Source organism: Strix uralensis, chromosome 2 (assembly GCF_047716275.1).
Source record: "Strix uralensis isolate ZFMK-TIS-50842 chromosome 2, bStrUra1, whole genome shotgun sequence".
Classification (NCBI taxonomy): Eukaryota; Metazoa; Chordata; class Aves; order Strigiformes; family Strigidae; genus Strix; species Strix uralensis.
The window spans coordinates 65,367,866-65,394,946 of NC_133973.1; the positions used below are offsets into that span (position 1 = coordinate 65,367,866).

The 27,081-nt window shown below is 40.9% G+C and overlaps 1 protein-coding gene across 2 annotated transcripts in view; it reads right to left on the reverse strand.

The window, feature by feature from the left end:
* Window positions 1–1,567: 1,567 nt before the first annotated feature.
* AFF3 (ALF transcription elongation factor 3) overlaps window positions 1,568–27,081 on the reverse strand; it is a 335,959-nt gene continuing 310,445 nt past the window's right edge. For both annotated transcript variants that reach the window (XM_074859046.1, XM_074859045.1), the window contains 7 exons: window positions 16,283–16,346; window positions 13,459–13,595; window positions 11,351–11,422; window positions 8,844–8,937; window positions 4,705–4,754; window positions 4,360–4,574; window positions 1,568–3,016 (listed from right to left, as the gene is read on the reverse strand). In XM_074859046.1, coding sequence (XP_074715147.1) covers window positions 2,895–3,016; window positions 4,360–4,574; window positions 4,705–4,754; window positions 8,844–8,937; window positions 11,351–11,422; window positions 13,459–13,595; window positions 16,283–16,346 — 754 coding nt within the window. In that variant the 3' untranslated portion in view covers window positions 1,568–2,894. The remainder of the gene's footprint in view (window positions 3,017–4,359; window positions 4,575–4,704; window positions 4,755–8,843; window positions 8,938–11,350; window positions 11,423–13,458; window positions 13,596–16,282; window positions 16,347–27,081) is intronic.

Sequence of the window (27,081 nt, forward strand, 5' to 3'; positions counted from 1 at the left end):
CCACATTCAGTCATCTAAACAGCAGCAACCATATACAGCAAATAGGGTGCAGAGAAGAGTATTCTATTCTAAATAACCTCACCAAAATAGTATAGCTGCAAAAAACCCTGTGGAGATGCCAACACCTCTTATCCATTTATATGTCTAGTTGGTTTAAATGGCTGCTATTTCATCCTGTTACACCATCAGAAGTTAAGGCTCAGTGTGCTCATCAGACAACACAGATGATGCCAGCACAAAAACTAAAACCCAGTATGTTTTTCCATGGAAGCAATGGGTATTTTAGCTGGAATAATTCAATATAAGAACAATGTACAAGAAAGGACAATCATCTACAGGAGATCCTTAGTACTTAGAAATGTTACAACAGGACAGCATTAATTCTTGCATTTCTTTGAAGTTTCTTGACATATTACATGCATACAAAGAGTTCATCATGATTAAGAAAAATATCCCGATTTTAGTAAAATAAACATGCTTCAAAGTTCCATATTTGAAACTCAAATGCCACATGTGCAATAAAACTAAACTCCATTTAAGGCAAGTAATAGATGTCACTTCTAAAATTTCTTAACGTTAAATAGCAGTAAGGGCTCCCAAACCCCCAAACTTATCTGAAGATAAACATCATAGGCACCATCAAAGAAAACAGAAGCTAATCTAACTGGAATTTCACTTTCCTGATCTGAGGAGAAATCCCACAGTACCTTCATATGGTATTGAAGCAGCTGACAGAATCTGTTGCTACTAGTCTAGTAAATCATGACAGACTTCTACAGCGGAGATCAGGCAAGTGATAAACAGAAAGGCACCGATCAAGTTCTCCACGATACTTTTGAACAAACAAATTGTGTTCCTTCTGGGGCGGGTAACAGCCAGAGTTAAGAGTGATGGGAGGACTTGGAGGATGTGTATTTTGTCATTTAAAGGCAGGTCCATGTTCACTCTTAAAGCCATCCACACTGTAACCCATGCTAAGAGGTGACCACAGCCTGAGCTCAGGACTTCTCTTGGGGGGGAAGTATCTGAGCACCAATGGGCACATAAATATTGGCCCAGGATGGCTTGGGGCTTAGCAGTTAGTTCCTAGGTAGCTACCCCGCTGAGCTGCTTCAAAGAACAGGGTGAATGCTCTGAGTCTGAGCAACAGCTATAGTAAGCAGCCTTGACAAAAAAATGCAGGTACGTGGGGCTCAGTGTGCTCTCAAGCCCACTCTTTACCACAGGGTACATACAGCCTGTGTTACCAAAGATGTTTTACTGAGAAAACATGCTGCATTGTTTGCTATTTCTTTTTTCAAAATGCAGCTCTTCAAAAATGGGGGAGGAAAAAAATGACAGCAAGGACCAATCAATCAACCATCAGTATCAGTGGCTACTTGTATCTTCTATTGAAAGAGTCTTTTGTACTCACATTTCCTTAATATATAAGTAAGTTAGATTAGAAAACAACAATCAAAGGGTCCAACCAGTGACTCGGACACGAACAGTCCTTTGGAAGTCACTGGAGCTGCTGACTTGAGTAAAGGCTGCAAATCTGATTGCAAAAAAATTATATTTCCGATACAGAAAAAAACCTAAATGTGTGAAAACCACTGAAAATGAACAAAAATGCACTGAATACAAGCACAGTTGATATGAACTGGCCTTGACTCCAGCTGACCCAAATTAAACTCCCAATTATTGTGGGATTAATTCTTCTGGCATGAAAAACACAGCCTGTCAACAGGAACTGAAAGCATCCCATAAATCAAGAAATGTTAAAGCCTAATTGATGATTATGCATGAAGAGTGAGAGGATTATGATAGGAAACAGTTCTTAGCCTGATGAGCAGCAAACTCAGCTTCCCAGAGAAAGGAAATTGCATGTAATGCTCCCATACAGCCTAGAAGAAAATGCTGCAAGCTTCTGCTAGATGAAAAAGATATGAAAGTCAAAATCTGTGGGATGAAGCCTTCCCGTGCAAAGCCAACAACTGTTATAGACACAGAGACACTCTGTCTCTCTGTGTGTACGCAGCTGAAATTAGCACATTTTCTTTACTAAGTGGATTGCAGTTTGCCATATATTTTCATTTATCTATTTACTGTCAGTAACAGAATGCAATTTTCCACCATCTTTTTTAAGTTCTTGCTATCAGCATATCTGTTTTCAGGCTTTTTGCTCGATACTGTAGGTTATACTGTTGGTGAGGAGCTGAACAAGAGGTAAAGTTATTTAAAAAGACAGGAGATAAAGAAATGCATGCAATTTGTTGAAACTTATTGCACATGAAGGAATGCCGTCTTTCCCCAACTTAATGCGGACTACACAACTCCTCTGTGTGCCCCAGTGGGGAAGTAAGAGGGAGATGGCACATTAATATTGAAAAATCTGTGACATGTCCATGCTCGCAGTAAAAGTTCTCCATGTCTATGATTTGCCCTCATTCATTCCAGTTCAGGAAAGCCCCCGTGTATGTGCTTAAGCTCTGCTGAAGTCAACAGGATTTCAGTACAAGCTTAAAGTTAAGAATCTATTGAGAGCTTTCCTGAATAGGGATCTGTGCTTATTGCACTTGGTTCAATCAACCCATGAGATTTTGGTTTCTCAGTTTTTCAGCACAAGAATAGAAAGGGTACGTTTTGTGCATTAAGATCAGTTCTTTCTGGTATTTCTAGTGTATATAAATGTTTGGAGAGTGGTACAGAACAATTCATTCTGAAGAGACATCATTGTATATTGTACATATGCACACATACATGTCTACACTCAGAAAAATTTTGCTCAATATTGAAGAAATATTCACCTTTGTTTGGATCAATGCTGTGGTTGACTATTTCTGTAGCACAGTGTCCAGAATAACTGAATTATCCATGAAAGGTATACTGTCCATGTGAATGGCACACAGTCATTATGACAAGTGAGCGCTATTTCGCACCCAGTGAAGTCCTTGTTGAGTGTACTGAACTAAATGCTCCATACTGCTGTGCAAGGTGATCGGTCCCATCAATGCATCCAAGTCGTTAAAAAAATCTACAGGGAAAAAAAAATCAGCATCAGAAGAGCGAAGCTGTATTTGCTACTTGTCACACTTTAATAGATTTTACTCTCTTGCAAATTGAGTCAAGCTGAACATTTCAGGGGAATGAAAGTTTAGTGCTGGTGAGAGTAATTTTAAAGTCCTGTGGTTCATGATGTTACAGGCTGATGTACAACAAATTTTCTTTTTAAAGAACAAAACAGTGAGTTCTTTGGCTTTGCTTTCATTAATTTCCATTGAGTCTTGATAAAGCAAACATGCTGGGCAAGTTTTATTTTAAGATTAAGGACAACTAAATCAAAAGGTCTATACACAAGTGTCTATCTATACATACGCTAGATATCTAAGCTACCGTGACAGATAAATAGAGGCCTGTACAACATGGTCATCCCAGCCTAAAGAGTAATTTGGCTAGCTAGCCACTAATGACTGAATTCAGTTACCTACTTAGAAGCATGTAGTGCCCATTTGAGATGCCCTCAGGCAGTTGACACATACAGCCTGGACTGGCAGATCTAACACAGGACGTACAGGAGACTTTCTGGAGTGGCAGTGTAGGTAAGGATACCTCAAGTGGCATTCAGCCGCTGTGGCTAGGCAACTGAATTGTATCCCTGTGTCTCCTTCAGGGTGAACTGAACAGCTCTCTGAGTTCTGCTCTTTGTCTTGAACAAAGCTCCATCCAACTCCTGTAATGGGAGATTAGCCCCCCAACCCACCTATACACACCTATACTCATTTTGATTTGAATCCTGCCCATGTCCCTGCCTTAAATATGTAAATTAGTCTGAAAACCAAGGAATACTTTATCGTCAAGTCAGATGCTCATGCAAACCGGTTCAGCTGAGAGAAGTTTGCTTTGAAGAGGGAGCAAGGCACCTCATTCCCATCTGTGCCTGCTCGTATGGGTGAAGGGCTGGTGGGGCTGTTCATTCCTGCAGAAAGGAAGTGGTGTGCTCCCGATTTTTGATGTGGTCTGGCTAAATGCATCCCATCCAGCCCCACAACTTTGGGGGGCAGAAAGCTGCCTTGCCCCCCACAAACCTTTCTCTCCTGAATGACATAGATGGCAACGAATGCTACCCACAGCTATGCCTGTGACCTGACTGTCACTAGTCCTGACCAGCCAAATAAAGACAAAGATTAGATGCTTCTGAGCAAGACAGCTATCAAAATTGCCTTTTGGGGCTGTTTTGGAACAGACTAGGAGTGAACTGAAGAAAAAATCACCTCTGCAGCCCTACTTTGCAGACAGGATTCCTATCAAAATAGTTATTTTCCTGACCAAAATCATGTGTCAGTCTTCTAGAATAGTCCAGTGCCTTGACTCACTCACCTCTGTTTTCCTTAGCCAGGTTGTCAGCCATCTCCCAGTAGTCATAGCTGTGCAGGATGCTGTTGGTGATGCTGACGTGGTTGGCAGCCATCTGATGAATGCGCTGTGGGATGCTGATGATAGGAGATGGGGAAGGAGCCCCTGTGCTCCCTTGGGATCCTACAGAGCTGACTGGAGAAGGGCTAGGGGACATGGGTGATGGAGTTCCTGTGCTCCTGGAAACAGGTATTAATACAGTTACTTAAAAGGTGTTGGGATTAAAACCATGGGAGTATCAGAACATACTGTAGGTAAGAAAATATCATTTCTGACTGACAAGATGATGTAAGTTTCTGTGTGACTTACTTTCCACTGGCACCCCAAGGAGATGGGTTCTGGGCAGCTTTTGATGAATTCTGTAAAGGAAAAAATATTTCACAATGCATATAATTTATATAAGACTATGAAATGAAGAACATTAAACAGTATAAAAGGAAAGAAATGTAAAGAAAAAATTGTGCAGATAGAAGTATTCAAGTCTCACGATGCAATAAACCCACTCAACCTAGTTTGGTGTTGTGATGAAGCAGTACTGCAGCACAGACTCAAATCACAGTCTATTAAACACCCTGGTATGGGGGCTGATTAGAAAAGCATGTTAGTTGAAACTGAAACTTTTCATAGAAATCCTAGGAGTTCAAAAGAAAGTGCTGCCAGGACTCTTTGTGAGCTTTAGGCTGGAATTTCTTGTGATAGAGAAAACCAGGAGGATTTCCTCCCACTCTCCTGCCCCCAAAGACAAATGTCATTATGCTAGGACCTGAGAGACTGAAGTCTGCTCAGCCTGGTGGACCACAGGGATGTGAATCTGAGGCTCCCTCAGCTCAGGTGAATGTTTTAACCACCAGGCTCAAGAATCTCTCTTATGTTTGCTCCTCTTGGAGCTGTTCCCCTTGGTCTGAATATGGCAGCATCCACAGGGCCAGAGAGACTGCCCTTCTAGACTGGTGGTTTTCTAGCTGAAGGGTTCCCCAGAAGGGCATATTAGATCATTTAGTGTGATCTCTTGTATACCTGCAGTCATTAAGTTTCTCACTGGTATACTGTCCTTATGCTAAAGAAATTCATTGCCTGAGGAGAGACTACCTTGTACAAGCACTACATCTGCCAAGCAGGAGAAATTCGGGTGTCTGCAATATTGGAAACTGAATAGCTAAAATGATTCTGGTAGTTAATCTGTAAAAGCTGGGGGGAATTTACTGGCAAGTTTCTGCCCATTTGACCTGTGGAAAAACTCCCCCCCTCTTCCAAATGCAGTGACTGATTTAATCCTGGGCCTGTGAGAATGAAGGATGTGAAAACCAGAAGTCTAAGAAACATCCCATCCGTAGCCTCATATTCAGAAATGGCCAGTCTCTGATTCTTCAGAGGAAGGTGACCTCCTCGCACTCTCCCCTGAAACCACACATGCAGATAATTGTGTGCTGGCAAACCACCTTCCCTTCTTGACAGCCGCAGGAGACCAAGTGAAGTCCTGCAGCTCGAGATCTGTTTATGGATATTGTTTAAATGCAAGGCTGCAGGTGTTGCAAGCTGCAGGAGTTACAAGTGTTAACAGCAGTACAAAAACTCTTGGTCTCCCATGGCTTGGGAAGGAAAAATGATAAACAACGGGCTTCAGAGCTTCATGGATTTCAAGGCCAGGAGTAATCCCCCAGGACACTCAGTCTGCAATTACCCTTTTCCACCAATCATGGAACTTCTAGCAGAAGCAAAATTGCTTTTAAAAATAATTTTATTTTATTATTTTTAAAAAGGATAGCTAGTCATATAGAAATCCTAGGACACTATTCATCCTCCTTGTTCTCCTGTATCCTGTTCTGATGGTTAGGAGGCCTCACAGTTAGAAAAACAGATTCTGTTTCAGGGTTTCAAGACTGAATTTTCTTAACTTCAGTGCTAACTTTTGGATTTTATTGGCCCAACACCAGCAAAACTGCATGTTGCCTGGTATTATCAGCTCTGTTTCCATATACACAAGGATCACATCCTCTCTTAACCTGTTATGCAGTAAGCTGGACACACCTCCTGAGCTTCTCTTCAAAAAATTTGTTTTCTCAGTTTTGATGTGTCCTCTGAACTGCCTCTTGTGTTCCCACGCCTTTCACATGCACACCAACACTGGCCGTATTTTAGCAGTGATCACATCAGCGCTGTGTGTGCCCTGGCATTCTTCCTGCATTTTGACACTGGGCCTTCTATGTCCCAGGTAAGTGGTATGAAAATAAGCCTTGGAGTGTCCCACAGGAGGTTCTTCCTTCAATGGGTTTTCTTTTTCTTTTTTGGGAGGAAGGGCTAAGGTGTGAAAGGAAAAAAATTAAGTTCTCATTTACCATCCTAAATAGAACCAATCTGGGAATCCTCGGCGTTTGCTTCTCTTACCGAATAGTTGTTTTTTTTTTTTTTTCCTTTTGTTTTCTGATTTGTCTCAGAACTACTGGCCTTCATCTTTCTAGTGTAATGGAAACTGAGTACATGTTATTACAGAGTTGGAGGCAGGAAAATATGAAAATCGAAGTGGAGAGTAAAGGATACTTTCGCTGTAAATGTAACCAGCCTTTGCCTTACTGTATGACTTCCCACACCTTTTTTCTCATGCTTCAGGTATACTACTGCAGCTTCCTCTCAGTTCTGTACCAGAAAGGTGGGGGTAAGGATTCTAATGAGTGTAATGTTGTAAGGGACCATCTCTTATCCCACTTTGCTTACTGCTACCCATTCTCCTGGTTTCTTTCTGCTCTCAAATGTGTCTGGCCCTTGAATATCTGTGGCTTCTTTTTAATTCTCTGATGCATTATTTTTTTTAATAATGGAAATAAAATACTTAAAAAGAGATTTAAATAATAATTTTTTCTTTTCTAAAAGAAAAGTGTGTCTAATTTTCCCTGCAAATGTGTGTGACAAGGTTTAAAATCTTTCTTTGATTGATAATATATGTGGAAGTTCTTAATGCAGTCAGCATTTCACGTCACTTGGTTTTGAAAGCTTTTAGATACCAAATATGAAATGAGTGGAGAATTGGCTTGTTTTCCACTGAAAATTATAGCAAATGGATTTTTTTTCCATTTTTACTTTCAAAGGTGAGAATACTTTCTAATCTGAAACTATGCTATCATTATATCAGCAGGAGCTCTGCAAAAAAACAAGCTCCTCTTGGCTAAAGCAGAGTTTAAGTCCATTTTATGTTTGCTGTGAAACAGTTTCTGTCTGCTAGTAGGAGACATTTTACATGGTTGAGAGCCTGACCATCCTGTTCTTAATGCAGGTATTCTCTGAACTGGTAAAGAAAAATAAAGCACTGTAATAGGCACATATTTCTTTCCCCTGAAATCAAGTCATTGTTAGAGAAACATAACATGTTGAATTATATATTGCTAAATTTTTAGAAGCAATTACAGTGACTTCAATTTCAGTTTGACAATAACAGATCTGTCAATTTCCTTCACTGTCTTCATGTGTTCAGAATCTGGTCATGAGCATTCATGCTTGTATTTGAATTTTTTTATTAACAAAATGTCTAAGGATGGATGTTTTTCATTTCAAGGTACCTCCCTCTGCAAAAAAACCCCAACAGATGAGCCCTGTGTTCAGGTCCCTCAAAGCAGTTTGTCTTAAAGCACTTGTGTGTTCATATTATTTTTTTTAATTAGAAAAATAAAGGCTAATTTTGTGTATGTAGATCAAATGCTGGATGGACTGACTGCTAGGTGAGCTCTGCCTGAAAGGTTTTGTTCTCGAGATACTTCCAGAGAAAGGTTGCGTGTCAGATAAAATATATTAAAATACTTTGAATGACTTCCCGTGTTATTCAAAATAACCACGGTTTGGACCTGGCAGAGAGTGGAAAATGGAAGCAGTAGCAGGTGAAGCAAAGTAGGAAGGGGAAGCCAGCAGTGCTGTGTCAAGTACATGGCAGGTGGTTTGGCTGCCCTCCAATGCTTTCGTACAGGTCCCACTGAAGTCAGCGTGGGCTGTTTGACAGTTCCTTGGGTGAGAACATGTCCCACTGCACTGTCCTACCTATCAATGCTGCTAAGTGGAAGCCCTGCAGCTGAGGACTGATCTAGATCAAAGTCTTCAACTCACAGGTAGTCTAGGGGAAAGTGTAATCCTGGAGGGGATTCTTAGACCAAAATCTGCAAAACCAATTTGCGGCAGAGCTGGATAGCACTAGACAATCAACCAAGAATAATCTGGAAATATCTGTTTGTTAGTACAATAAATTTCTCATCCTTCATGAAGGGACACAGTGTGTATTTTGCGAAGAGGGGCCCTTGTGAAGACAACAGAACTGACTAGAGATCAGGTGTTGCCATGGGAGTCTATGGTAAAACTCCACCGACTCCACAGGGGAAGAACTAAGCCCAGCACAGCTTCTGTTTTAGTAAGATGCTGAATTTCCTATAATGACACACTGATTTAAAAACGTATCATAAAGAATGCACCTTGAAATACTCAATAAGCGCCTTTGAATACTTGACTGCATGGTCTCTCTTGAGTCGGAACATCCTCCAGTACAGAAGGGCCAGGCAGCGGTAACTAGAACAAAAGGGAGAGCAGAAGGTAAAGCGTGCCCCCTGAACAGAAATCCCAATTAATTATCTTAAATTCTCAAACTAACTCAGAGTGGAAGGCTGACAGCACCTTGCTGATGGTTTTTATCACCATTTGTTTACAGTACTTCACACTTTGCCATGGATTCAGGAGCAAGGCTAGGTATTACAGCCAGGACAGGTCACACAAATGGTCAGGACAAATGGTACCAGTGAGGTACTAAACAAACTATAGTCAGAAGGGTTTGCAGGTTGGGGTTCCCAGGCCTTGACTCTGACTTGAAGTCCGCACACTTGACCAAAGGCCTCTCCTGTGACAAGGTCATTACAGGCCTGGAACCCAACATAGGCATTGTTTTGTATTTCTTTTTGTAAATGCAAAGGCAGCCTTTTGGGGTATCTTTTCCCGGGCCTTTATTACAACAGCCTGGAGCCTGTACAATGAACTAGAGTTATAATGGGTATATTTTGTGTATACCTAGTAGTCTCTTTCAGTAACTGGAGATAGCTGGGAAACAGGGAAATCTCAGACCTGCCCAGATTTCACTGGCCAAGCTCCTCTGTGGGAAACCTGTGTTGAGGCCTGGAGGTTATTCCTAGGCCACCTGCCGATTTGTTCCCCAGAAGAAACCAGCAGTGGGCTGAAAAACTCAATGTACTGTACTGGAACTGTCTGTCCTCATGCTCCTCATTAGTCTGCAGCGTGCTATGTAATTAAATAAGAGTAAGAGCTGTTAGCGATAATCATATCTGTCACAGTAACTGATAATCAGCATTTGGGACGCACAAACTCTTTTCTGTGCTATTGGCTTTAGGTGTACTGGTCTATTTGCTGAATCAAGACTCACCACCACCTTTTCCCAGCAAGCTTTTTGATCGGCAAGCGTGGGATTGCCCCTCGGTAACACGGCTTTCGAAGCAAAAATCTGGTGTGTTTTGCTTTTCCTTTGGCGTAAAAGCAGTCTTTAGTCTCGGAGCCAAGCCGACGCCCCAGAGGGTGGCTTGAGTTTGGAAAGCGCAGAGCGCTCCCCACCTTCCCGCGCGCAGGAGCTGCCCAAACCTCCGCAAACCCCTCGAATTAGCAAATTGCTCTTGGGAAAAAAATAAAATTAAAAAAAAAAAAAATCCCAGGCAGGGTTTCTCGGCCCGTTTGCCTGAAAGCAGAAGGTGAATTTCTGCCTTCGGCCGCTGGAGGACAGTCTCTCCTTAGGAGAAGCGGCGCCGGGAGCGCCGCTGGCTGGCAGCCCGCCCGGCGGGCGCGGGGGGCAGCCCGGGGAGGCGGCGGCCTCGCCGCCACCATAACTCTCCCTCTGTCACCTTCACAGGTACAGCACATATGCAAATGGTGTCAGCTCATCTGCTGGCTGGCAGACGGTGAGTGAAGATTGCTATTCATCGCCCGGAGAAGGCACCGTCTGCTTTCCCTCGCTCTGACCTTTCTGCTGAACAGATGCAGCGGCTCCGTGAAGCGGGATGTGGTTCCGCACACACCGAAGCGCTCCGGCAGTTCTGAGCAACCAACCCTTCCCAATATGGCTTTATTCTTTTTTTTTTTTTTTTAACCCGTTCTTCAGTCGTTTTCCCACCTAAGCGTTTTTAAAGCGATTGCCAGGAATGCATTCTGTGCTTCTCCCGATGGCACAGCAAACCAGTGACAATGAAAGGGCATTAAAAAAAAAAATAACCGCAGCTCTGAATATTTTGTTCTTTTTTATAAGAATGATTAATTAGGACTCCTTATTTATGGAGGCTAAAGAGGCATTTAATTTGGATTTTTAACAGATGGTTAATAGATGTTAAAAACACACTTGCTGATTGTAAATGTCCACTTACTGAGAATCAGTAACCATGTAATAGGTATTTTATCTATTAACTACATAGATATTAAATTAAAATTTGATTTTAATAACATTTTAGTATTTTACTAGCAACCAGCAACCATCCTATAGGATCTAAGGTGCATACATATATATCTAGAAATCTCAATTTAGAAGGTAATCCAAGAAGCTTAATTATCACTGTCACTGTATCTCCCTTCATATAATGTAAATATAATTTATGATTATTGAGGCTGAAATGTCGGCCACAAAAGAAGTTACCAAGCTATTGGTACAAAAGTACATCACTCATAAAAACAACAAACCATCAGGCCTTTAAAAATTAATTACGCTGACGTACCATAGCTGACCTGTCACAGTCAATAAGTATGAATTGCTTATTTACAGAGACAGAATGCAGACCTGGTACAGTGATACAGGGGCTGGACCTTCCTGAAGCAGAAAGTATTCTCTTAATTTCAACAGACAACATAATCCTATCTGGCCACGTCCAGCATTTGATTTTCAATAACTGGCTCACTGCAGAAAAGAAGCCTTTTGAGGAAATCTTGATCTACTAACCATAATGCTGCCAGCTGTTTGTCTTCTGGTGTGGCGTTGGGGCCTGAGTGGGTTTTTAGTCTCACTGCATACCTTAAGGAAAAGGAAAAAAAACAATGTGAGTTAACTGAGACAGCTTTATAGCTGGCCAATGTCATTTGATCTGCCCCCTTACACATCTTTGCTCAAGTTACCAGACGTACATGTGCTTCTTCTGGTTGTGTTTCAGAGCTATTTTGCCATTAGCAGTGCCTCCCTGCACTCTTGAAACAGCAGTAACTCCCCTGAACATCCGTCAGTCCAGAGGGGAGCCTAGCTGGCGAGGTGATGCTGTCCTACCAAAATAACCTCTGCTGCTGTGGAGACCCAGTTACACTGAGTTCAGGCACGATGGTTTTCAGAGCGCTTGAAGGCAGACAGCCTGCCTTGAAGCTGGTGCTGCCCTCACCCTGCCAGCTCTGAGTGTGTCTACCCAGATTTGCTCCTCCAAGCAGAGCACAGCAGAGGGGGAACATGTGGCTTAGAGCTATTTTTGCTCATATGACATTACATTCAAATTCTATAAATATTAAACATCCACAGAGGTAGCACTGCTGTTTCAAGAGTGTATGTGCTATGCAATCACAAATTAGTTTCTGGAAATCTCAGCTTCCAGCTGAATACCTGAACAATGGACAAGGTTAGGACAACACACATCACTTCTGGGCTTGCTTCCAGAAAAATACCTGTTCCCCATCATTAGCTGCTTGTGTTTTTTCTTATCTTTGCTTCCAAACTTTAATTCTGATATCTGTGCAAAGATTCAGTATGAACATTTTGTTTCAACAGGCATACCTAGCAAACCACTTATTTTTCTGAGCTGCAGCAAGTGAGATCAACAGCAATTCACACTACAACACAAGCACAGCTACACACATTATTGAAAGCTATGGATCTGCAAGCAAAATTCATTTCCAGAGTTAGGACCATATATTTACTATCATGAGAAAAGACAGGGCAGAAAAAGGAAGAGCTTTCTGCCTTTTGAAAAAAATGAAGGGAAGAATTGCAGACATGGGATGTACTGTTCTCTTACTGAAAAAAAACCCACTTGATTTTAATAAGCTTCCAGTTAGAAAGCTGGCCTCAATCCACTGAAATGCATGAGAAGACAGCCCTAAGTGGAATAAAATGCCAATGGAATTGTTAACATGAGAGAAAATCTTCACATCAACACTAAGTCCAAAAGAATGCAATTGTTTTAGAAGCTTTGCTTCATTATGATTAAAATTGAAATATGATAAATGAAAAATTGATATATGATTAAAAATGAAAATGTTTTACTTCCTATGAACTTCCTAGTCCTGACGAGAGCTGTGTGTTTGACTGCCCTGAGGAATGATGCCATGGTCACTGACAGTGCAGCTTTCTCTGCTAGTGTGGCTGAGCTTGCTCTCTTGTGGAGAGAGTCACTCAGCTGCTGGGATGATTTTGACCTTAGTTTTCTCTACTGACACTGTCAATAAAGTTAACTATTTGTACCAACTATAACAGAGAAAATGACTTAAGAGACAAACTTTCTTCATAGGAGGAAAGCCCTGTGGGTGGGACTGAATTCTTGACTGTCCTGTTTGGAGAGCCATGAAGGTGACTGAATGTTTTAGTCAGGTGACTGAAGCTTTAGTGTGAGCTGCACTGCTTTTGGGACTCCACTGCCTACAGTAGGAGCATACACACCAAATGGACCTTGAGTTTTTTCTATCGCTGTTCACATCTTCTTTCGGGTAACCTTTAAACTGCAGTCTTATACACATGACAACATTTTGCAAACTACCACTCCACGAGAATGTTTTGGTATTATGTATCATTATTTTTCTCTTTTGAGCAGCACAGGACTTGTATCATGAAACTCTTGAAGTAATTTCCAACTCAAGTGATACGAAAAGCTTTGGGCTTTTTTTGGCATTCTACACAGTTTCCTCATTTACTTTCCATAGAAATCACAGATAATACATACACATTACGTAGGACTGACCAGGCACTTGGGAGGGCCTCACTTCTCCCCTTTGACTGTATCTGGGGAATTATGTGATAATGTAGATGAGCATGTTTGCACAACAGACCCCTGAGGTCATCTCCTCCCTTCCTACCTGATGAGTTCAACTGTTTCTGAATACATTGTATAAGGGGATTTAGATTCCATTGGGCCTTGTTCCATTGCATTTCCACACTCAATAAACGATAGTGCTGCTTCTGCATAATTCAGTGCCTTTCCAAACTTTTCCACCTAGAGGGAAAAAATAAGGACATAGAGAAATAGTGTAATCATCAAGATACGGTTACATTTGATGGGGTTTTCTCAACATGAATTGTAAACTTGACACAAGTTGGTATATCTTCAGGTTCACAATTTTTCCTATGAGAAAGCTAAAACCCATCAAACCCTGTGCATCTGTGAAAATTATAAGATACAGAAAGTAGAGCTGAAAAAGGCAATGAGATGTTATTTGATTCACACTCTTGTGTCCAAAGAAGGATCAACTCTGCCTAGGACATTCCTGACAGATGTTTGTCAAAGCTTTTCCAGTGCTGGAAATTTTACAAACTCATTAGGCCTTTTGTCCCAACTGTCATTAAAAAGGGTTTCACACATCTTTGCAAATAAAGTTTTTCATCACTCAACAAAGAAAGGCAATGATTATCTTGAACTAAGAGAATGAGAATTAAATACTTTGACTACTAACTCTTATTCAAAAGCTCATCTCTATTCTCATGTCTTCTTTATCCCTACCATTTTTCAGCACTGCTTGACCACACTCTCTTCTTGTCAGGAATTTACTTTCTATATCTTCCTCCTCTTTCAGGGACTGCTGTGTTTTCTCAGCCCCTTCTGCCATCCACCTTCCTTGCCCCATTTCTTCTCCTATTTTCAGTACTTCTTTGACTCTGTGTGCATGTATTAGTGTACTTGTGGATATACATGCATATGTGTCCTCAATGATGGTGTATATGCAAATATGCCCTTAATGTTCGTATGTGTGCACTTAATGTTCGTATGTGTACACTTACATACCATTTATTTGCTCTCAGAATTTCTTTTTTGATGTGGATAGAGATGAATCATACTAAGACCTTTGTGTCCTGACTTCTCTTTCCTTCAGTCAGAACTCCTGTGGTACATAAAGCCCATTAATGGACTGGATGCATTTGGCTGAAATCTGATGCACACAGTGAAAGGTTAATGGACCTTATTCTTTTCCAAGGGATAAAGATTTTAAATAGTAACTTTGGAATGGCACACTGGCTGCAATCTTAGGTTCTTATATGACTCCCACTGCGATCATACCGGAGAACTTCACAAACTTTTTATTATATTTCTCTCCCCAAAACTCTTGTGCTGGTGGAAGTGCTATTATCCCAATTTCACAGATGGGGGACTAAGGAGCAGAGAGACTTAAGAGTAATTTTCAGGCTGCTCACTCTAAGTGCCTATGTTAGGTGTTGCAGTGCCAAAGTAGGAGGTATCAAGCCCAGCAAGGTGATTCAAAGTGCCTGGAGTCGCTTTGGCAATATGGCAATTCCTCCGGGATCCCTACACAGGCAAGGAGGGAGAGGAAGTACCTGCAAAGGGCGATGCAGAAGGTGTAAGTAAGGTGCTGGTCCACTGTGTAGGGAAGCTGAATGTGAAGGATATTTTAGTCACCTAATACTGATGGCAAGCTATTTAAACTGTGCCTAAGTGACTTTCATGCAGGTAACTTGTGGCAGAACAGAGAATAATGCTTGCACCTCCTGTTTCTGGGAGTCTACCATAAAAACATTTCTCTTCAGGCTAAGAATTTCCTTTGCATATTAAGTAATTTTTTCCATTCTGTTTAAAGCAACACACTAAAATGCACCATTTGTACTTCTCTGCAATATTTCCTGATTTAAGACTCACTTTATAGTAATATGGAACTGAATAAACCATGGAAATTTGCGCTAATAAACTCGGGTAGAATGTAAAACTAGGTGTTAGTGTCTTAAATTAAGGGCCTGCTTCTGCTTCTTTGGCCTTTTTACATTCTGCACAGCTGAGAAAAAGAGATGAAGAAACGGAGGCTCTGAGCTACCTTTCTTCTTTCCTGCTGCTGTGACAACAAAGGGTCTATCTGACAGAGCAAGGCAGGACTGCAGCTACTCCCACCTGCAAGATAGCCATATGAATGCAGGGTCCCACCCCATATATTGCATCTGCCATCCCAGAGGCCTAATGTTTTTAAGGCTGGGCTAGGTTATGCATAGTGCTGGAAAACTGTAGCCTTGGAGAAAGCTGAGACATGGCTGAGCGGAGCTCTCCTGGAGCACTGCGCTCTTGGTTGCACCCATTTGTTTGGAAAGACAAGCATCCCTTTGCTCCATATAACCTCAGATTCCCCTTTTTCTTACCAGCTACATTTTTAGACAGGTCAAAGCCAGGGCCAAGAATCTGTTTGTTGCAACAGTCCCTTGTGTGCAAGGTGTTTCTCTAGGGTGACACACATTCCTTGTGCACTTCTGATTACGTTAGGAAACGGCTGCCATGAAACCAGGATTCTTTCGGCACCCAAGAGCCAAAGCTCGTTAAAAAAAGTACAAATACATCAGCCACCAGACCAAATTTGGGGATACAATTATAGGACCTAGCCAGCTAGTTAAACTGAGAAGCTAGGTATGTGGATCCCTTACACAGCCTCCATTACTATAGCTACTAATTAAAGCAAAGGAATAAATGGAAAGTTTTATTTATCCAGGCCTTTATCTCAGTAAGTCATTATTTGTTAAGTCATAGTTTATTGGGCTATGAACATTTGATTATATAAACATTTCTTAATTTAACAAGCCTAGCCATCCTTATAATAGATTTTATAATTACCCCAGCAATACTGCACTGATGAAGAAACTGCATTACAAAAATAATTTGGAGCAACATAACTGGAAAGAAAATGTTCTCACCATTGCATCTGCTTTATGCTTCTTCCGTTTAGCTTCCTGCATAAAGTAATCTGCATTGCGTGGCCTACCAGGGGAAAATAAGATGACATTTTATTATTTTCTGAAGTGCAGAATATTTTCAAGTTATTTTTCCCTTATTTTAAACCTGATTTGCGAACATTTTTTATGAAGAAAATACACTTATCATGTAGCCATGCATCTTCTATTTTCAAATTGCTGCCTGTGGAGACAATAGCATTTATGGCTGTTCTCATTCTTTAGAAGTCAGTGATTCAAAGCAAAAAAAAGCTAATAAAATGCATTTTTATGGATTATATAAACTGCTTCCCAAATTAGTGCAGTTTTGATCTGCAAAACGGATGCAAGCGTTAAGCGGAACAAGTTATTCCATCTTCTCCTCTCCCTGGTGCTTGCTTACCTCTTTTTCTACTCTTCTCTGTACATTGTAATTTACCTTGGCTTCTCCCTCCTCTCAAAACAAGGGTGTGTTTAATCTCTCCACTTTGAAAACACACATCGAACCTGCTTGCCTCCACAACTACCATCTCACCCCCCTTCTCCCTCTTATCTGTAAGCATGTTGAGAGTGCTGTTTACTTTTGCTGCCTGGAGTTCATCTCTGACTCAGTGCTGGGCCGCTTGCTGCAATTCCATTGGTGTTGCTTGTGCCAATTTTTCCATTGATTTCTCCTCAAACAGATTTCAGAGATTCCATCCCTTCCTTAACCTACCTGACCTACTGACTGCAGGGCACAAATTCAACTGCTGTCTCTGTGCTGAAATTCACAAGTCCGTTTCTGATCCAGACTTATCCACTTCCATTCAAACTAAAACCACAAACTGCTATCTTCTTGGCAATGTCTGGTCACCATGTCAGTGAGGTCCTCATGGCTGAAGCAGATTTCTTCATCTCCTCCCATAAGCTCTCCCTATTACACCTTTCTCAGTTACTGTGGAGAATAGCCATTTGCCACGTCATTTCAGCCATAACTTTGCATCTTCAGTTGTTGCCTCTCATAAAAATCTACACATTTCCTGACCCTGAAGATTCTTCTGGTCTCGTATACGTGGGAGATGGCTGCCTTCTTTCTCTGGTCAGCTAAAACATGTCCTGGTTCTTCTCAGCTTATACTGTGGTTACTGCCATACTGACATACTTGTCTCTCCCAGAGAAGGAAGTTTTGCCTTGTAAAATAGTTTTCTTAGTATTGGTTAGAGTGTGATCCCTTTGCCGTTATCTAATGAAAAAGAGATGTGTCTGAGTAGTCAGAGGATGAATTCTGATGTTTTTACAATTCATGCTTTTAAGTGCTTGGTGTTGTAAATGATATGATACTACTGCCGCTCAGCAATCTGTTGTAGGTTAACCCTGGTAGGCAGCTCACCCCACGCAGCTGCTCACTCACTTCCCTCCAGTGGGATGGGGGAGAAAATCACAAGAGTAAAAATGAGAAGACTCATGTGTTGAGATAAAGATGGACTAATAGGTAAAGCAAAGCAGGATAAGGAATTCATTCACTGCTTCCCATCGGCAGGCAGGTGTTCAGCCACCTCCAGGAAAGCAGGGCTTCATCGTGCTTAACAGTGACTTGGGCAGACAAATGCCATCACTCCGAATGTCTCCACTTTCTCCCTGTTCCCCCAGCTTTTATTGCCGAGCATGGCACCATATGGAGTGGGATATCCCTTTGGTCAGTTGGGGTCAGGTGTCCCAGCTATCTCCCCTCCCAGCTTCTTGTGCACCCCCAGCCTGCTCACTGGCGGAGCAGAGTGAGAAACAGAAAAGAAGGCTGTGCAGGCACTGCTCAGCAATAGCAAAAACAACTCTGTTATCAACACTGTTTTGGTCACAGATCCAAAACACAGCACTGTAAGAGCTACTATGAACAAAATTAACTCTATCCCAGCCCAAACCATTACACATTCCTACGTAATTTTTCGAAATTGGGATTTCTCAGCACATTTGTTTAAAAAAATGTTTTGTGTCAGTCAGAGATACAGGTCTAAAAACTGAAGTCAGTGGGATGGATGAGTAAAAAATTCTTGCTGATAGCAGTAAGAACATGCTCAGATCCGTAACTGAGATCAGTGGGAGCAAGGGGGAGCCTCGTGACAGAAGAGGACAACCATATATACTTCCTTGAGACCATAAGGCAGTGCATTTAGTCTGTTTCCTTCTACTTATGTGCACACAGTTTCAAGGACATTTAATTGCATCACAGAAGGTTAGTCAACCTTATTTTGAACAGAAGGAAGGCTAAATATCACTAGATGGAAATAAAATTCAAAGTCTGGCTAATTTTGAAAGATCTCTTCCCTAAAAATCTTGTTGACAGAAAGAAAAACAGTTCCTTTGCTCCAACTTTCTTTAAAATATTATTCTCCCTCAGAGTGGAATTTTTCCCCAGCTTACTCTACCCAGTAGGTCAGAAAGGGGACTAAAGACAGGTTTGTGTCCCAGTATCTGATAAGCTACTGCAGCTGCAAACACTTCCTGTGCCCAGCAAGATGCTGACATGATCTTAATAATATGAACCATCTGGATTTGGTCTTGGTCAGTCATGAAATATTAGACATTGAAACAGTGTTAGCTTGATACAGAAAATTAGCTATGTTTTCAGAATCACTGAAAGAAGTCTTAACATAACGTTAAGTCTTGTGCAATGACCTAGGTAAGATGATTTACTATGAAGTGCCAAAAAGCAAAGCAAAGCAGGGCAAATCAACAAAACAGAGGTCTCATCTCTCTGAAATGATCAAAGTGATGAACCTTTACATGATCCTTTCAAACTCAGGTCATTAAAATATGTTCTTCGCAACATTCCCTCCCACATATCACCCAGCACTATATGTCTAATTTGCTTGTTTGAAGCATGGTAAGAGTCTGTAAAAACAAAGTGAGATAGCACAATGTAATTGTGGTTTACTTAACTATAAATTAATTGTAAAATGGTTCTCAACTTGTAGCAGGATTTGTTCTCCCAAGTTATGATTAGCAATGAGGGTATTAGCAAGAGGCATGCACATTACTGAACCAAGAAGCCTGCTCTGAGGGCCCTGCTAAGGGGTGGTTAACCATAATGCAATGTGCAAAAACGGAAGTCATTGGTTTGTACAACATCCAATTGTTTTTTGGGAAGCCTAATATAAAAAAGAAACTATTAAAAGGCCATTTTAAAGCAAAGCATATATATTTTCAACATGAATGTTTAGGTATTTCCACAGGAAAAACAGAAGATTGATTTACAAATCAGGGGATGCCTAAGATTCATTGGGAAAAAATGGATAGGGTATCTTTCCTTCTAGTTTCTTAAACAGAGCTTGTTCTATAGTGTTAATAAACACGTCAAGTCAAATTCAGATCTCTTTATGCCATCGATGGAATACTATTCTTCAGTTTATCATTACATATTAATAAACTTCCTATTCAGATTACTAATATGCATGTTGGGTGAAAATGGAAAGCTGAAATGTCCTATAGATTTAATGTATGTTTATGTACATTGCATACATTTCTTACATTATTTTAGTAACAAAATATGGATGTGCTTGGATTTAATTATTTGCTGATTTTTTAATGAGAAAGAAAGGTTTCATATTCAGTTTTGTTTAGGTTCCCACTGCACATGAACATAAATACTAGTTTAAATTATTATGTCATGAAGTAGAAAAACAGAAAAAAAATCCTCTTCTATAGGCTCCTTGAAGTTAACAGGTTACCTCAGCTCATGGACATATGAAGACACATGAGAAAGTTGATGCATAAATTAATTACTCAAGATAGCTCTTTTGCATACTTCACATTTCGTATCAATGAAGTTCACAAAAGATTGTTAATCATATTCTGATTCTACAGACCCTTAAGTCATAGTGACTGAGAACCCATATCTTTTACAAACGTGAAGGTTCATCCAAATTTCCTCTGCATCTTGGCCTATTTAGTTACATGGGTGATAATCTCAGATGGGAGAATTTTCAGGTAATCTCACTGGATGCTAATTTCAGATACTATATGTTATTGATGAGAGGCATCTTGAGGAGAAGCAAATCTGTTTTCCCACTGACAGATTCAGAAAGATCTGTGACTAAACCCCTTTTCAGGTCTTTGGTCTAAGGTTTGCAATCCCTCTGCAGATCACAGCCTTGCTACAGCCTGAGAAACCACAGAATAGAGAAAATTTCTACAGGATCAAAATGGTACCAGAATACTGGTTGAACTGGAGTGGATGTGAGTAGCAGAAGAAGCACTGGAGTCTCTTTGTTAGGATTACTGTTCATGAATATAAACTGAAATCCCATGGAAAGTTATTCAGTGACTTCTGGTTTTCAGACAATTGAGTCAGATTCTCCTCTTAAGTTATTTACAGCTGTATCTATTGGTATCAGCACTGTCACTCCAGACTTACAAACAGAATTCAGGCCTCTTAGAAAAAAAAAAATTAAGAAGAAGTCTGACTTCAAATTAACAGGTACAAACAAGTGTTTTATCTCTATTAATAATCTTGACTGCACAAGAAAGTCTTTTGTTTCTGAATATCTGATTGTTGGTACTTTTAGAAATATAGTCCTTTTCAACAAAGCCAAAAAGGAGTTCTAATACACTGCTCTAATGCATCTCATATATCTCCCTGAAAGGCAAGAGAAAGAGCGTAAAGCATCAGTGCCAACTAAGTCAGGCCGCCGGTGAATTCTCCCTGGGATCAAGTGTCATTATGTGAAACTGGCTGCTCTTGAGGAGAATTTACCCTACTATGCTGATTGGGGAAAGCAATCAAGTACCGCTGGAACCATTTCAACGCATTCTCAGTCAACACTAGCCAGTCACCTAGGCACTGCAACAGAATCCAGCCTTTTACAGAATAACCCCCCCATGGCTAGATCTGATAGTACAAACAAGGCCAGGCTTCCTTTTCAGCAGCTGCATTCAAACCATTTATGACTTTGACAAGGGCAGCCTCAGTAGCATGGCTGTGGCTGAATCCAGGATGAAATTTATCAAACAATCCGCTACTGTCCAGAATTCTCTCACTCGCCTCGCCACCACTTTCTCTGGGAGCTTGTCGAAAACCAGCAGGAAAGACAGCATTTCCATTGCTTGTTATGTTGCGCGGGATCCCAGCGTGAGGTGAGATGGCTGCGGGCATTGTAATTACTCCTCTTCCAGAAGCAGCCTTTCAGAATTTCCAGGCTGTTGAGCTCCTAAGAGTGGTGTTACCATTACCCAGGTGAAATGCTTGTGTGTGTATATGTTTCTCTCATCCTATTTAGCTCTGTGCCATTACAGCATATCTCTGCCACCTTTGTCTTTTGCTGCCTTCTCTGAATGTAATTTACTCCAGTTTAGCAGATAATTGCAAAAATGTAAACTCATGCAGTAAAAAAAGGGAAGAGAATCAAACAAAGTGAATCAATAAAAACCTTACTTCGTACAGTAATTTATCAGCATCTACTGCAACATAATCTCCTTGGAACTCGGAGCAACCGCTGGTATTTACAGACTATGGTGTAGCTTAGACTCCAATATACAATTTTAATTATAACTGCATTCAAAACCACATTTTTCATCTAATTTTTATATTTTATATGAACTAAATACTAAAGTATAGCATTTTCTGCTTCATTTACATAATCTACCACTTGTACATTATTTCTTACTGTGGTATGGTGCTTTATGAGGATACATTAAAAAAAACTAATAAAAGTTCAATTAAACATCATAAATGTAGCCAAGTGCATATTTTAATACCCTTCAGAGGTAATGTTGCTGAAGTGTTATAAAAAACTGAACTAGTGCTTCCTCAGTGTACAACAATTACACGTAATAAAAGCAACTTAAATCATAATTCTAAATATAGGACCAGTTTCACAACTTTAGTAATCTCGACCCTAAAAAAGTGGGTGTGCTGCAAAGGAGTAGAGCAGCAAAATGAGTGACTTTAAAATCTGATCAGACCTAGGGGCAAATCAGAAGAAACTGGTATAGCCAGGGTTAGCCCAAGTCCAGTTTTGAAGCTGTGCCAATAGGCCCTGAGCTTTCAGTCCAAGAAGAGAAGAAAACCCTGTAAGAGGAAGAAAACCATGTAAAGTGAAAGGTACAGGTAAACAGCCCTGCCTATTTGCTGTTTCATAATGGGACATGTGTCAGGAGCATGTCTGACATCTTGGGTCACAGATAAGAGTGCTCATCTTGGGGGTAAAGTATAGAGCTGAGCTGGCATTACTATACAAAATAGTGTCCTCCTCTGATGTATCATGGTCTCCTGCATATTCCACAACTCAAAATAAATGCTGTTTTATGGGACATAGCACCGCTGTGTCTGGGGCATTGCACACAGTGTGGGGGAGAGCCCATGGCACTGTACAAGGTGGGTACCCACTTATGGGAGTCTCATGCTCACTATGTCAGACCCAGCAGGTCTGGGAAGTTTAGCAGAGGGGCATACAAGTGGAGAGGGCAGAGAGTATTTGTGAACCATTTAAATGATAGTGCTATAGGCATTTCAGAAAGACAGGAACAAAGGATCTGATTGGAGTTGGGCCAAATGTAAGAAAAATTTACTCAGTCACACAACTACTACAACAGAACTACTATCTTGTTGCGATTAGTATAACAAGGTCAATAGCTTAGATTAGATGAATAGATGAATAGTACAGATACCTAGAGAGGGAGTTATTGTTGCAAAAAAACCCCAAACAAAATTAAAGCCTGGCACCTAATTTAAATGAAATGAAGAAGGATAAAATAAGGGGGATTCCTATTTTGGCAAAAATGCAAAATCCCCCAGAATAACCATGTCAATGTAGTGAAATACAGGAGACCATGATACAGTAAAAATCTACTACAAATTCCTGGACATAACCCAGATTCATGACTTGAAGGTATCCATGTGAAATCAACATCTAGACTAAAACATGCAAGGGCAAAGTGTACAAGTGAAGAGAGAGGAATGAAAGAAGTATTAACAATAGGGACTTGAGCTTCTGTATTAAAAGCAGAGGGAGAAAACATTACATCCTTGCAGATAAACTAGCATTGTGTCTCTTTCAATGTATGTTAAATAGATATTCTGAAATCACTCATTTCAGTCGAAGGTGAGGGGAAAGCCTTTACAGTCAGACCTAGGGAGAGAGAGCAGTCCAAATCTATATTGTTTTAAAATACCATGGAATCACACCTTGAATTCTCAAGAGGCAGCTGAAAACCAAAGGCAGAAAGATCCTTCTGGGAGCGGGACTACCTGACAGCTAGCTTCGATATTCCCAGCTCTGATGAGTGAGAAGACAAGGTGTGGGTGAAACTGTTGAGTACATGTGAAACCTGAGGCAATGAATGGGGTATCTACACTGAAAGGAGCAGGCAATCCTGAAACAAGAACTCTATCCAGGGCTCCTGTCCTGCAATGCCTGTCTAAGAAACTCCAGTAATCATAGGATTTGAAATAAATAATAATCAGGGACTAGAAGACCAGGAAAGCCTCTGATAGGGATTTGGGGATCTAGTGGAAGGTGTCCCTGCTCATGCACCTAGGTGATCTTTCCCTTCCAACCCAAACCATTCTATGTTTCTATGGTATTGCTTATGTGCATTAAGTCATCACAGCCCCTCTCCAGCACCATGACTCATTGTTGATTCTCAAGATGAACAGGGTACACCCAGGCTAAAAATGAGTTTGAACAGTGTATCTGTGATTCTCTAGGCTAAAGTGGTTATGATCATTTGCTAGTGTGAATTGTTATCATCGGAAGATGAAAATATCCTTTATATGTTGAAGGAATGATCAGGAAATTTCCCAGGTTTCCTTGGGGGATCACAGCCTTTGCACCCTAGGGCCATTATAGTGAGACTTCTAGTCCAAAAGGGAAACTGCTAGGTAATTACACTGTGGAAAATTGACTTGAAGCACATTCTTCTAACATATGTAAAGACATTTTACACTGCCACAGGGACAGCAAAGCTGACTTAGGAATTAAGCTGCAAATAGAGGCATTAGAATATCTCTCACACACCACACCTGTGAATCCTGGCATCGAGGGTGATGAAAACCCACAGCACTCTGTGATCCATCACAAGAAGACAAACCCTGAGTTACACTGGGATGGACTTTTAGCTCTTCGAGGAGAAACCAATGTTTGCCTCCAAACCTGAGGAAAACAAGCTATGTCAAGAACCAGAGGTGTGGCAGAATGGTAATCACCATGGGAGGTTAGACAAGTCTTCCTCATATTCAGGATGAGACCTAGACTAGTCAAAGAGCTGCAGGGTTTGAAGGGTGCTCATTGCCTGCTGTAGGCATCTGCTCATTGCTCATCTGTTGCAGAGGTGACAAAAGACTGGGAGACACTGGTGGGAAAGACTGTCCTCTCCTATCTGAGAGATTCAGCTCTGCTGCTGGGACCTGGAGGAGGGTTTGCTGAGCCTGATTAGAAGACCCTTGTCCTGCTCACTATTATGATTCATTATGGACTAAAGATATTTTCTAGTCAAGCCGTAGAGTAAGAAAAAGGCACATCAAAATCAATTGATGCATATAAATCCTCTTGCCTGAGTCCCAAACTTATCAGAGGCTATTTCAGATCTGAGTCTGTCAACCATTCCTTGGCTATGTCTGTGCAAGTGAAATAAGCAGGGCAAGGAAACCAGCTCTATCATTTGATCATCCATGCTGTTTAATTGCTAATACTCTCCCTCGCATAGTTTTGCGCTTGGTTCCAGACAATGCCTGGGCACAGCTGGGGAACAGCACAGGGCAGGGACTGTTCTCAGGAGGCAGTGAGTGCTCTTTGTTTTGGGGACTGAAGACAGTTTAATCATATAAACATAAGCAGTGCTGGACCACTTGCCATAGGAACAGAGGAGGGGCATGGGTGTAGCTTGTAAGTTCAAATGAGGTCCACAGCTCTGGGTTTTCTTTGATGACAGGGAATAGTGGCTATAAATTCTTTACCCTGTGAGAATCTCCTGCTAGAGCTGATTAAACATCTATTTCCCATCAGACTAAGCTCTTACAAAGCATCCCTAAAAAGAAAGGGGGTAGGTGGTCTTGCAGAGAACAAGCAGCTTAATTATCTAATCATGGGAGGCAGTGTCTGCTGTCTAAAAGTTAATGTTATTTTCTCATGGGCAGTGTACACATGAGAAAGTTCAGTGCCACAAGTAAGGAGGGAAGAAGAGGAGGAATGGGATGGTCAGATGAAATCCTGAAATCCCTCAAAGCCAAGAAACTGGGAGCAGTCCAAAGGAAGCATATGAATTTGTGAGGAACTTAGGGTAGTAGATGTTGGTCTATCTGACCAGTGGTTTTATAGATTGCTGATGAGAAGAAAGAGGAGCCAAGCTCTATTCCTTAACTATGCTCCTGAGGATGTGCTCAGCACTACAAAAGTCTCTCTAAATACTTCAGAAGACCGGGAGTCCTTGAGGCATTTTGAGCAATGCAAAGTGAGATGGCTTCCAGATGTTGTATGGGAGTCACAGTCCAAGGGCATCTTTTTCTTTCCACTCTGAGGCAGAAGAACAAGGAAGAGGAAACTGAAAATGAGAGACTTGGGGTACAAGCCAGAGCAAATTGATACTCCAGGAAGTTATATTTTGAGCTCTTTATGAGCTCCATGCATAACACCTTTACAGGCTGAATATTTTCTGAGTATATCATTTACTGGCTGACAAACACAGGAATGCTATCTCACAGTGGGATATGTCCCTTGGACAATGTAAAGCTGGTGTGTGTATGTAGCAGCTAAATCCATAAAGGTGGTACAAACATTCAACAAAATATGAATTAAAAAAAAAAAAAAAAGCTGAAGATGTATTATCTTGCTCCTATAAGGCCAGAAAAAAAAGGAAAATAAATTAAAGTGCAGAAAAACCACACCCCAAGTTTGAAAGGGTAACCCACAATGCAAATGAGAAAATAATCCTGAGGAGCATGCTCTGATTTAGCCATAAGGAAAACAGAAGCTGAGTACGCTCTGCTCTTTTTTATACCACACACACAGTATTTTGAGGAGGGTGTGGGACTGTGCCTTTGGGCACTCACAGCATGTCTGTGCTTATCACTTCAAGGACAACAGACTTTGTTCCTAAATGTGGTTATTGGGAATTCTATCATTCAGTAAAATTACAGCAGGACTGAATTTGGCTTGAAGCATTATTATGTAGCCTTGAAAATGTTCTCTTCATAGAGTCAGAAATGGCCAAAAATCCAGGAAATCTTGTTAAGAATTAATACTGGAAACGGCACTGATGTCACTTATACATGGGGCATGCTGGGTACCTCAAAGCATATTTAGAGCAGGCTGTAAACAATGGCAAACCAGGGGAAGTAGGATTTTGCCTGCCTTTTGAAGACTGTTAGCTATATTTACTTTTATATTGCGATGTATGTGTATACAGCACTCTGCCAAGCAAGATATACTTTTTATTGACCTACTTGTGTTCCAATTTATTGCTAGTGACAGCTGTTGTCAATGATCTGGAGAAAATAAATCGAGAATAAAGCAAAGAGACACTGATTGGTCAAAAAAATTAGTTGTCATTTCAAATCAAATATAAGGGATTTAGTCTCTTAAAAACTATAGAGTCTGATTAAAATGAAGACTTTAAAGCCATGGCTGGATTACAGTAATTCAGAACTTCATGGATTATGAGATGAAATACTTCATAGGCATCATTTTGGACAAATGCTGCCATTAGGATTACTACACAATTTTAGGTCTACTGTATTGCATTTCTTCAAATCCTCTGCTGTGGTACTATATGAATTTGAAAGACACTGGCTGCCATGTTTAATTTGATCCTTC